Here is a 12,363-nt window from a genome sequence, read left to right on the forward strand (position 1 = left end):
TCACTCCTCGCTGTCAGCGGCCGCCTCCCAGTCGTCTGCGACGGAGTCCTCGACGACCTTCTTCCTCGAGAGCTTGGAGAAGCTCACGAAGCCGCTGGAAGGGCGGGAATCGGCAGGTTTAGCCGACGCCAACGTCCTACGCTGTGCCGCTGCTCGGCCGACAACGGCATTCCATCCGCCTGCGTCGGCCGTGGCACCCTCACGGCGGAGCACGTTGAGGTTCGTGTCGGCGTGGACGAGGATCGCGGACGCGGCGAGGCCTTCCTTCGTCACGGTGCGAGTGACGAGCGGTTTTAGGGACGAAAGGGAGGATTCGACTGCCGAGGGAGTCGTACCCCATGAAGTGACGGGAACCGCGCGTATGAGTATTTCGTCGGAGGGAAGGAAGGAGGTTGTGAAGGACAGATTGTTGTAGGATTTCAGATGAGTCGCAATGGTGGCCTCAACCTCGTCAATCGTAAGACCGAAGCGCGGGGCGGTCAGGAGGAGGGCGTTGAAGGGCTCCGGGACGGAGGCGGCCGCTGCCGAAGACGCGGACATCGTAGCGGCAGATTTGGCGGCATCGCTGCGGATCTTGACGCACTGCGCCAGCGTCTTCTTCGGGGCGGAAACGAATCGCGGCGTCTTGAAGACGGAGACGTGGCGGTGGGGCTCCGGGTCCTGGCTCTCCGAGTCGAAACCAAAGTCCTCTGCCAGAGCATGCACGAAGGCGCGCTGGAACGAGGGCATAGGTTTGAAGCGCAGGCGCTTCTCGGACGGCTCTGAGGCAAAGACGCGGAATTCGCGCTCCTGGTTCTGGGCCCAGGTAAGGGGGAGCTCGCGGAAGAGCTTAAGAGTAGTTTCGGAATAGGGGATATGGTCGTCCGTGTGGTCAGGATCGACGTTGAGGGCGGCGGCAAGACGTTGATTACGCTGAAGACGAAGGCACTCGTCGTCGCATTTCAGGGTCTCGCGCTCTGGAGTCGGGTTGGTCTTCGTGGCAAGGCATTTTACCTCTTTCTTGAGATGCTGGCAGTCGCAGGTAATGAAGGTCTTGCTCTGGCATGGGCGGTCTTCCTTGCATGCTGTATAATCGTTAGTAAAGTGGGGATTGAAGAGCTTTGAGAGAGAGCGGACGTACGATAAGGCGCGTGGCAGGAGTCCTGGCAGGCATGCTCGCAGGACTTGCGTGTCTTGCCACACGACTGCGCGCAATGCGAGCCGGGGATATCGGCGTCCTCGCACTCGCCGGGGCGATGGCATTCTTTTCTGCAAGTATGGGTGCTGATCTTCGGTCAGTATGTCTTCATTTCGTATGATGCCAGCTTCACTTACCCGCACTTGAGCTTTTTGCCACAAGGAAGACCACAACGAGTCTCCTCCAGCCAGCATGGCCGGTTCTTCATACGCTGCTTGCCGCAAATACAATCCTTCTCCACGAGGAATGGGCACTTCGGGCAAGGGACATCATCGGGGTGACAGTTGTGCTTGATCGAAGGGTGACCACATGGCGGTGGTCTTGTGCAGTCGAAACGGCACTCAGGGGGTCGAGTTCCGCAGGGCTGAGGGGGTTGAAGGACGGTCCTTCCACACGCGCAGCTGATTTCTTCAAAGACTGCCTCAAGACAGCTTGGGCACAGTCCGGGGTGGCAGATCTGCGTACACTGATGCGTTCCGCACTTCAATGTCCTTCCACAAACGCGAACACAAATGTGCTCCGCCTCCACTTCATCCGTAATCTGTGGCCTATGTTTCCTCCTCGCGGCCTGCCTCTCGATTGCTCTCTTTTCACCAGGGCAGCAGTGCTCGCCGCACTTGTGACGACCGCAATTGAGCTGGGCCTGGCATACCCTCATGCACATTGGCGTAGCGATGTCGCCTTGGTGACAGAGAGAAGAGCTAGTGGTGCGGCCACAACGACACACGATATCCATCTTCTGGAAGCATGGGTTGCATGGACCGGTGTGACAAGTATCGACGCATTTGTGACCGCAAGACAGCTTCTTTCCGCAAGTCTTCTTGCAGTGCGGAATCTTATCCTGGCAAGACTGTCTCGGTTGATCGAGGAGTTCCTCCAAGGGTGTCTTGCCGCAAGGGCAGTTCAAGACGACATCTGGGGAGAATGGGCAGTGCGCCGCCACCTCATCCTGGGGATGGCAAGTCTTCTCGCATGCGTGATGACCGCAATCGTATTTTCTGCCACAGGTCGAGCCGCAGTCGAAAGATCCATCAAACCAGCTCTCCTCAGAAATATCTTCTGAGTCTGAGTTGGAAACTTGCCCATAATTGAATGACAGCTCCAAGTCCCCTCGTTGTTCACAGGGAATCTCCTTGTGCTCCTTTCCGCAATAACATCTCGACTGCATTGGGATTTCGCAACTACCGCACAAGCCAGCGTGACATGGCATCTCGCAGAAGTGTTCGCCACACGGCAGCAGATCTCCACAAATCTCTTTACAGCTCCATCCGTTGCCGTAGTCGGTTTCAATGCATCTTTTCGTAACCTCATGCTTGCCACAGAAGCACGATTGGGTCGGTCCCATCAACGTGCAAGGAGGACAAGGACCGGCGTGACATTCGAGGGAACAAGGATGCGGGCATGTCGATCTAGGCTTCGAACAGGTCTGCCCGCAAGAGTGCGGAGGCAGACCAGGGACGTTTCTGGGGCTAATGTCTTTGCCACACCAACAGTGATATGTGGTAGGCTCCTCCGTCAGGTTGGAATTGCATCCTGGGCAACGCCACGAGTGCGTATCGTCGTCCTTCTTGAGCTGGCTCGTGTACCATTTCTTCACGCAAGACAAGTGCAGCACCGTCCAGCATACTGTACAAGACCAGACTCGAGATGGCCGGAGTACTTCGCTGGAGCAGATGACACATTCATACTGGCCGTTGCTGATATCCTCGTGAATCCTTGTTGGCAAATCCGCGGCGGTGGACTTTGGTGCTAAAGGGTACTGAGGTTTCTTCTGCTTAGGAGCACGCGCGCTGAAACTGAGTCAGTATTGAAAGCCGAGTAAGTGGCAAGGGTGAAACTTACGCTCGCTGAGGAACAGGCTGACCCGGGATGAAATCTGGTGCCTCAGCACTCAAATCTGGTGCGGAACTCCCACCATCGTTGGCGGCTGTGGTTAAGCGGCCTCCAAATGTGCGTTGAGTTCCGGAGATGGGGGCTCCTCCTCCGGGGCCACCACGGCTCGCGCCGCCTCTTCGACCGCCTCGCGAACCGCCACGGCCTCTCCCTCTCCTGCTTGAGCCGGACGCTGAGCTTTCAGGTGCGGTCTGCTGAGTTGAATTCGTCTCAGAGGCTACCGCCGTCTGATTCTGATTCTGATTCTGAGGCTGAGCGGCGGCATTCCTGCCACCACCTCGCCGGCCACCATTACCTTGGCCACGATCGCCTCTTCCTCTTCCCGACCTGCCTCTCCGGCCTCCTCTAGAGGACGAACTCGTTTGATTCTGCGTCTGAACCTGGGTCTGAACCTCTCCACCTTCCGACATAGTTGGTCCGTTTAGTAGTGTCGACGTCTGCTGAGTGAATGAAATGGTGATTGCGCTTTTTGAAATACAGCGGCTTCGTACAGGTGCTACCAGAATGGGCGCGACAAACAAAGGCGATAGCGACTTCGCAAAAAGCGAATGTGTAGGGAAGAAAAGAATAAATTGAGTGAGACCTTAAAGCTTCCTTCGACTTGAGATACGTGGGCCAGGGAGGCGACTTTTAATAATTATCAAAGCACCTTCGAGAGGGCAGAAGTCACTTTGGGAGCGGTTGTCGATGGGCCCCGGACACAATCACTCGGGCTCGGTGGGCCCCGCTAAAATTTTGGTCCCCGACTTTGGTAGGTGTGGCAACTGCCTGCTATATCCGCTCTAAGGCTGCTGACCAAAGGAGGAATCCCTCCAATAAGCTCCGGCCAGTCATTATGAGTCACCAAGTGTCAAGGAGGCTCGGCCGTTCCCGCCGCAGTCTTTGCTGCTCATTTCAGGTTGACTCAACCGCTGCATCGCTCAGTCATGCTATCCTGCAGGCTCCTAGCCGCATAGGGATAATACACAGCTCCATTCAAGGTTTTTCTGCAGGCTTGGCATTCATTTTGTCGCAAAATCTAGCTGGGTGGTTGTCACAGAGCATTGGCCTCAGTGGATGCAAAGGTGGGGGAAGCTGTTAAGCTTGCCCAAGGTTATATCACATTTAGAGCAGCCAATTGGTTTACTCTCATGTTTTAGAAAATTGTTCTTCCGAATCTCTGCCTCCAAAGCTTCGAAAAATGATACTCTCATCTGTAAAACTTGGCTGACGTCGACATCTCTAGCTACATAATGTCACATTCAATCTATTTCTAGCATCCACTAGCGCCGATGGTTTAGTGGTAAAATTCTCCGTTGCCATCCAGCAGCGTCGGGGAGCCGGGGGTTCGATTCCCCCTCGGCGCATTGCTTTTGCTGTTGGTGTAGATTTTGCTCTTTTTGGCGGGTTATCGTTCTTTTTTCACAATACTACGTTTAGAAAACTAGTTGTGAAACCTTAAAGTAGAGAAGAAGTCTTGAATGAATAAGCCATTTTGAAGTATGGTAATTGAGTGGTTTTCTCACTCACTTAGTTGCCTGCAAATCATATATTCATTACTCACCCACTGTGGACGTCCGTCTACCAGCAGTTTCTTGAACATGTCGATTTCGTCTGAAAATTCTCTTACGAGAACTTCTGTACTAGCAAGCTCGAAAGTCAATTACAGTGCCGTTGACTAGAGGATTTCTCCCTCGTTCTGACGATGATACATTTTGCAGAGTAATATGGCAGTGTCCGCCGTCCTTGCAATACTGCAAGCTATCCAATAGGTAAAGCACACTAGACCGTTGCAATGGCTGCCCATATGACAAAGACAGTAAGGTCGTGATTGTTGCTATAAGTTTCAGGCTAAGTCATGACAAGTACCACCCTCTAATGCTGTTGCAGGATTGCATGCACCACATCTGTGCCCCTTTCCCCGGTTCCCGCTAGAGCACTCAGCGGTTTACATCGAATCGTAATCTCTATTTGGATTCCCCGCTTCGCTTTCGAGGGTGGAATGTGACTGAAGAAACTCCATGCCGAGTCCAACCGCCGATGAAGTGCCAGTTGACGTAACCTCCCTCACCAAAGTTGACCACCTGCCCTTCATTGAAGACGAGAACTCGAAATGGAATAGAACCGTTTATGGGGTCCATATATTGGACGACTTTGTCTTCTGCTATTTCGGTGCTGTTAAAGTGATACTCAAGGCTGTTGTTGATAACCAAGACGTTGTAGTTACGCTGGTGCCGGTCTCGGAAGACGTGTTCTACCAGCCGACCAACCCATTGGTCTCGGCGGATGGTATCGTTATCTGAAGCTGTAATGTATGAAGGGATTTCCTCGCTCATCGAGACTTTAGCTTGCTCGGTTGCTGGAGGAGGTTGCTGACGATTCTTCTTCTGCCACGTGTAAACCCGCCATGAGAAGAGAAAGAGACCACCAACGGCAATTATAGCCAAGGTGGGTGACGAGAGCCAATATATCCAGCCCATGGTATCGATTACTTTGGTTATGCTGTAGTTTCAAGCTCTGGGAATCTTTTACGATCGTTGCGTGGTCACCACGATAATCGGGGATGTCGCAGTTATCTTATGGGACACTGACAGGGATTTATATGAACAAGAGTAGCAGAAGTAAAGCTTCTTTTCTAAGTTTATTGAGGTACATCGCTGGAATACATCTGCATGGTACTTTTGCTCCAATACAGGTGGCGTCGTTCATCATATAATCACATGCCAGGATCGACAGCCCGCTAGGTAAGATGATAGTCCTGGTAAGCAGCCTCACTGTAACTGTATGGAAAGTAACCAGTATCGAGGACGACAGAAGGGGCCTGGTAATGGCCAATTGAAAACTAAAGAAGAAAAAAGAAGGCTTCAACAAACTTCTACACCGAAACCCCGCATAAATGAGGCATAAATGGGTGATCATTCATGTGTGAATTTGCACATTGAGGTGCGGGGGATCTATTGGTTCACTTATGTCATAAGACTCTCGAGACAGATCCTGCTCAAACATACTGAAATCACGACCTTTATATGAAGAGTTGCCCAGTCTTAGATTCTAGAATACTCCGACGCAATGGTGCATTGCATGAGCCGTTTCCAATCGTACCCTGGCTACATTTGGCTCCTCTTTGCTTTCAAATATCCGCCGACGCTGAAATCATAGTCACATATCATATACATTTTTGGTTGGACTACCATCATGGAGGTCTTTGCGTTTATTGCAAGCGTCGATAGTTTTGGCGAGCTACTGCTCAAAAGCTTCGGCGCACTATACCGTCTACAAACCCAGCTGTCCGAGGCCCCGGATGAAATCACTCGTCTTTTTCAAGCAATGCAAAGGTTCAAGAGCGTTCTGGATGAGATTCAATCCTTGGGAGCTCCTGAAGTAGAAGCCTTGGGCAGAGTCCCAAGCTTATCGGCATCCTGGCAGGATCACGCTGCCGCCACCAAGGCCGACTTGACAGGTTTACTACAGACGTTGGAGAGACTTCAAGACGAGTTCTCCAAGCCCTCTAGGACCTCAAAAATGGTGAGAGCAAGGTTTCGAAAGGTTTTATCCAACCACGAAGTAGAACGCTTTGAACGGATTCTCTCAGCCCACCAGAGTTCGTTCATGTTTATGCTCAGTGTAATACAGGAGTCTGTCTGTCCATTTGGCACAGGTCCACGAAATTAGACTAACGTCTCGCTGGACTTAGGAGAAGAAATAGGGATTTCACGTACGAGTTGAGGACGCAGGGACGCCGTTTAGCAGCGTTGACGAATACTGGAACAGTCTTTATTCTGCCGGGGCGACATGAAGATCGAGACTTGGAAAGGGGGGTTCGCAATGTTGTCGTCAGAGAGCTTCGTCGTCTATCAAGCTCAACTTTGGGTTCCGAGGAACTGCATGCGATTGCGACCATTCAGTCTGCGGTCAAACATCCAGGGTCACTCGTCATGGGAACAAGCAAGAGTGCAACAGATAATTCGAGCGTTGTCGGCCCCGGTACTGTGAGCCAGACAGACGCCCTCTTCAGCAAGACCAACCTAGTTGCTCGTGAGCTGATCTGCCAGGTTTTCTCAACCTATATTCCCATCGGTGTTGTCTCCGGACGACTTGTCAAGTCCTCCGTGTTTTCACAGGGAAGTGGGCCCAACATCCGGAAGTGTTGGTGTCTAGACGTATCACTCTATCCTTTCGCCTTCTGGGCAAAATCTGTTTTTCGACTCTATCTAAAGAAGGCCTCCTCAGGTGTTTTCACATTTGCCCCAAGACGATATGAGTACAACCATAGCCCAGAGCTGCGCAAATACCTGAATGCTGGAGACGCCTCGGCCATACGTCGCATGTTTACGGAGGGCAAAGCACATCCAACCGATGTTTTTGCCCCATCCGGGAACTCATTGCTCCATGTAAGCTCGCAGTCTTGCAGAAACTTGCGAGTGTTCTGATGATAGTGACACAAGCATAGGAGATTGTTGTAAGACATGGCATGGGAATCCCCAATATGCTCGATCTCTGTGAGACAGTTTTGCAATCGACAAATACCATTGATTATGATCTTTCAAACCGGAGTGGGAGGTATGATAATATCCCCTTGGCCTATAACCAAGTTCGGTATAGTTACTAACCCCCGGTAGAACTCCCCTCATGCAATGCTGTCAGTTCATGCTCGAGAGCGAAGAGGCTTACAATAGGATGCGACCTATGACTAGCCTTCTTGTAGAACGCGGTGCAGATATGGCAATCTCTGACAGAAACGGCCAATCTTCATGTCTTTTGATATTTCAGATGCCGCAAGGTCTTCAATATCTCACAGACTACCTATACAAGTTCATCAATCTCGAAATGCTTCAAAACCTTCAACCGAGAGATTTGTGGCTGGTATCCTCCCTTGCAAGATCCACCAGTGTCTTTGGAAGCAAGTTGAGATCAGAATATCGCGACCTCCGTACACCGGCAGATATCTCATCTGATAACCGCTCGCGACTTGAGATTCTGCCAGAGCTTGATCCCGAAAAGCAGGCAGAATGGGTTAGAAATGCGGGGAACTTTGAGCGAGCCACATTTATGAGAACGCTCTGCTCTTACGGGACTGTAGAGATGGTTCAACAGTTCATCGGTCGCGGTATTGATCTAGAAGAAACAGAGCCATTAGACGGCCGAACCTATATCCGTCACGCCGCCCGGAAAGGGAACCTGGAAGTCGTGGTAGCTCTTGCGGATGCAGGGGCAAGCCTAGAGCAGGAAGAATGGTTCCAACGGAAATACAACTTGTGCGCTTCAGTACTGGAAGAACTCCTTGAGCGTTGGGGATTCATCACTCAGCGCAAGCCTATCTGGGGTAAACAGCTAGCTTCCCCGGATTCAGAACTGTGGATTCTGCCTTGGCTTCTACGGCAACCGAACCACCACAGCCATAATGCCTTGTACATCGCAATGGGATGCATAGACGCCTTGCCCATAGTCAAGGCTGTTCTCGAGTTCGGATGTGGTCGAAGAGACGGCCAACCAGCAAGAACGGACCACGGGAGAAGATGTGGCTCGGAAGTCATTGACGCTGTAAGAAACGGGAATCCTTACCTGAAGCATCTTCTGGATGCCGGCCTAGCGCTCGAGTGTGAAGACTGGCTCGGAATCAGTGCCGTCATATACGCCGTCGATTTTGGGTCTCTCGACTCGCTTGAGCTACTGATACAAGAAGGAGTCGATGTGGAGCGGAGATGCGGCTACGGCTTAACTCCTATCGAGTTGGCAACCGCTAACATGAAGCTCGCCCATCCGCGAGTGACAACAAGAGGATTGGCATATACATTCCCTTTTCCAAAGATATATGTTGACATAGACACAGACCGAAAGCTATATGAGTGTCTGAAACGGGCTTTGAAGTGCCGACGACTCTCCTCTGTCGCACATGGTAAGTAGCCTATAATCTGGACCAAATCCTTCTCCATCTCACCGTTGGTTAATTGGGTTTCCCCAAACAGCTAACCGGTTTATCGTCAGTAGAGCAAGATTCCAGGGAAGAAATGGCCAAAGAAAACGGCTGGAGTTTGTCTACATTTTTGCAATGGTCTTGACGTTTTTCATCGGGCTTCTACTGGGTATATGTGTGTCAACTCAAGCCCACATGTTGATTTAGCTACGGCCATACAGATTAGTTTGTGTTTCTGATCTCCGCCACGATCTTGAATATTGGCAAAAGTCTTGAAATGTTGGCTACCACTCCTGTGACAACCAAGGCTATAACGTCTTATGATATGGTAATTGGCGAAGCTGCTGGTTGATGAGCTGCGACTGACACCTGTTGATGATTTCGTTTCTGTCAGCGTCTTCTAGCTTACAAACTCCTGGTGGGCTCGTATGCAGCTGCCTTGGGAGGGCGAAAATTGCGCTTCCCTTAGGGTCTGGAGATGTATCGGTGTGTTACGACATAACTTTACCAATGTAGTTACAGCGTTGTTGATTAGCTAAGTGTGAGCATTTAACTTGAACAAATGCTCAGGCCCTTGAAGCGATTTTCCTTCCTCCCTTCCTTGGTATCGTGTTCGATACGGTGATGATTTCCCCCCAGGTTCTGGAGCACGCTCGCCAATCCAAAAGTCATTCAAAGCTCAAGAATCCCCAGATAGGGCCCATGATTGTTCTCCATGACTGGATAAGTATTACCATTGGGACAGGCACGTAAAAAACACTCCAGAGCCCTGGCAAGCTGCCCACAGGCGCAAGAAATCAAGCGAAACCGCAACAACTTTTTTGGTGCCGGGAAGATGTATTACTTATACCTCACCCTATTCCGCCGTCAAATACACCCATACGGAACACAATTGCTTGGTTATGAGAGCTGCGAATGTAAGTCTCCACCATCCCACTACCATCTTTCCCTTGACCAGTTTTCCGCATTCCCTTCCAGGGCCCCGCCGGTTTACAATTTGCGTCGATTCCGCCGTATCTTTGAGGTACAAATGTCGTCTCAGTTGCGATTCAGTCGTGGTCTACCTTTACAGACCGAAACACTTCGGCTCTGCACAATAGACAGACATCAACCCTCTGGGCTTTAGTCGCAGAAAAAAAGTCGGTGTTCGATTCACTCGTGATCCTCTTTGAACCAATACAAAAAGTACAGGGGGGGTTCGCCAGCCTTTAAACCCTGCAACCAGCCAAGGAATCACTCAGTCGTAATGGAAACATGCCAAGGCAAAGCTATGAACATCGTCCCCGAACCCAGACCAGTACTCTTCTCACTTCAAGTCATCCTAAACACCCAAACCGATGCCACAAAGCTTGGTATTGTCAAAAACCACGCGTGTGAAGGGAAAAAAAAAGAAACGGCCTCTGTCCGTCTTCTTGGCAGGAATGATGCCCAGACCACAACGCCCTTACGAGAAGCAGGTTGAACCAGACAGCACCAGGGAACACAAACAGAATTCTGGGGGGGCCTCGCTCAACAGCCAATGAGGACACAAACTCTCCTTTCCGAACGATTGGTGATGTGGAAATGAGTCTTCCAAGCCACGTTTCGCGCCGGTGCCGTTGGGTGATTAGAGTGTAGGAGGCTTACGCAAGGTAGGAGATAAACAGAGTCAGAGCTTGTGGAGAGAGCTCGGTCGGCACGCCGTCTGCAAGCCGCGTTTCTCCATGCATTAATTGGTTCGCAAACCCTCATAAACAAACAGCGCTACTATTCTACCACGTAAGCTGCCCCCAAGTCTGTGCAGATGTTGTATAGTTCAGATGGCAAGTAACTGCTGCTTTGCCAAGAAACTCGGCTGGCTGTCAAGATGCATTCTCGTCGTTGTTGAAAAAGCCCAGTTCTGTCAACCGTATAGCCCTGAATTCAAGGGAGAGAGACTTGTGGATGGCAGATTTATTTGTTCTTTAGGCCATTTGAAGTTCAGGATGTCAGCTGCTCAGGAGCTGAAGATACAATGATCTATTCTTAGCTAGTTCATGCTGATGCCTATGGGGAGTGATTGATTCGGTAAACTCCTGATTCAAAATCACATCAGGAATGAGAGGTCTCGCACGAGCTTCCGACAAGACTTTAATTCTGCTGCAGCCGCTGGTAACCGCGTGGCCCCGGGAAACCTTGATGGCGCCAGCTGTGGGATTTCGCAATGGGCGCAAGGGGGAAATGGCAAAATCGACATTGTCGTCTCATAATGTTAAAGTTAGTAAGTCACCTTCCGACTGGAAGCCGGGCATTGATCCTGTTACAGTACTGCCAGCCAAGTGCGAAGCGGAAGCAAGCGAGAACCGATAGATTGGTAGTCCCAAATTGAAAAAACAAAGGCCGCGGCCCGGTCGGCAAGAATTTCCCGCCGGAGCCAAATATTCAGGAGTAAGGTGCATGATAAGGATGAGTGAACAGTTCAATATGAAGCTATACTAGCCTTTAGTTAGTTACTCGAGTGGCGTTCATCGCTGAGACGGCGGCTGTTTGTTGGACTATTCGAGAGGTAAAAATCGTGCATACATTGCACCAGGCTCAGAGCTATCGGAATAGATACCCGCGGCACCGATTTTCCAATGTTGGCTAGTTTCGTTGACAATAAGGGTTGAGGTCTGCGAGAGTGAGTTTTTGAGACTGATACCCATTTCGCGCTGATGACGTGGAGTGCTGAGCGTGGACTGGATGACAATCTTCTAGCGCCAGGACGTCATTGATTCATGTTGTTCCCGTCGGTATGAATCATCTTGAACGGCTCAGGAAATGATGGTCGATACACTATACCTTTTCGATGGGGCGATCTGTGATCTTATCTTGTCTCAGATGATAAAAGGCAAGTTGTTGGGCAAGCCCACGATCTGAACCGGCGAGTACGACTTTGTCCAATAATCTACCTTGCTCATGGGAACAAGTCATGAATATGTCCAGATGCCATGCATCTTGGATACAAGAATATTATGAGGAGATTAGTGTGCAATGCCATGCTTGCTGGTGTCAGATCATATAACCAATGCGCATTCGTCAGAACCCTTGCTCGGCATTGGCTAAGCTGACTGCCTCCCACTTCACGACATCCCTCCAGGAACAGCCGAAGAGTGACAGGTAATGAGTGGGAAGGGTGGTCATTAACCAATGACGTCCGGAAGAGGGAAAGAGGGGATGATGTTCAATAAGGCTAGCGACTTGTCGGTGTTGTGGCGGTTGTCCTCTGGTGCCTTCGCTCCAGCTTACCATTTTCGATGCACTATCGAAGGGCCAGGCTGCTAGTCGGGTCGCATAGAGTTAAGGTCTGTTTCAAGGAGGTTGCAACCCCATAGCCGTTTAAGTCGTCCGTGGCGGTTGAGTTCCGATGTACGAAAGGATTTCCCCGTAGAGATTATGATCA

At 50.8% G+C, this 12,363-nt stretch overlaps 4 protein-coding genes across 4 annotated transcripts; 1 reads left to right on the forward strand and 3 right to left on the reverse strand.

The window, feature by feature from the left end:
* On the reverse strand, positions 1 to 3,480 carry CTRU02_205739 (nf-x1 finger transcription; the record flags this gene model as incomplete). The annotated part of the gene is made up of 4 exons (XM_036727732.1): positions 1 to 1,064; positions 1,121 to 1,263; positions 1,315 to 2,967; positions 3,020 to 3,480. 4 exons carry the CDS (start codon positions 3,478 to 3,480, stop codon positions 1 to 3), a joined length of 3,321 nt encoding a protein of 1,106 aa, XP_036580688.1.
* Positions 3,481 to 4,291: 811 nt separating this feature from the next.
* CTRU02_205740 (uncharacterized protein) lies at positions 4,292 to 4,417 on the reverse strand (the record flags this gene model as incomplete). The annotated part of the gene is made up of 1 exon (XM_070204600.1): positions 4,292 to 4,417. The coding sequence occupies one exon, from the start codon at positions 4,415 to 4,417 to the stop codon at positions 4,292 to 4,294; it is 126 nt and encodes a 41-aa protein (XP_070061704.1).
* Positions 4,418 to 5,016: 599 nt separating this feature from the next.
* CTRU02_205741 (stress response protein yvgo) lies at positions 5,017 to 5,529 on the reverse strand (the record flags this gene model as incomplete). Its single annotated transcript, XM_036727733.1, has 1 exon — positions 5,017 to 5,529. One exon carries the CDS (start codon positions 5,527 to 5,529, stop codon positions 5,017 to 5,019), a length of 513 nt encoding a protein of 170 aa, XP_036580689.1.
* Positions 5,530 to 6,244: 715 nt separating this feature from the next.
* CTRU02_205742 (ankyrin unc44) lies at positions 6,245 to 9,108 on the forward strand (the record flags this gene model as incomplete). Its single annotated transcript, XM_070204601.1, has 5 exons — positions 6,245 to 6,684; positions 6,744 to 7,440; positions 7,500 to 7,609; positions 7,669 to 8,945; positions 9,035 to 9,108. 5 exons carry the CDS (start codon positions 6,245 to 6,247, stop codon positions 9,106 to 9,108), a joined length of 2,598 nt encoding a protein of 865 aa, XP_070061705.1.
* Positions 9,109 to 12,363: the final 3,255 nt, after the last annotated feature.

This window comes from Colletotrichum truncatum (assembly GCF_014235925.2).
Source record: "Colletotrichum truncatum strain CMES1059 chromosome Unknown Contig_0003, whole genome shotgun sequence".
NCBI lineage: Eukaryota > Fungi > Ascomycota > Sordariomycetes > Glomerellales > Glomerellaceae > Colletotrichum > Colletotrichum truncatum.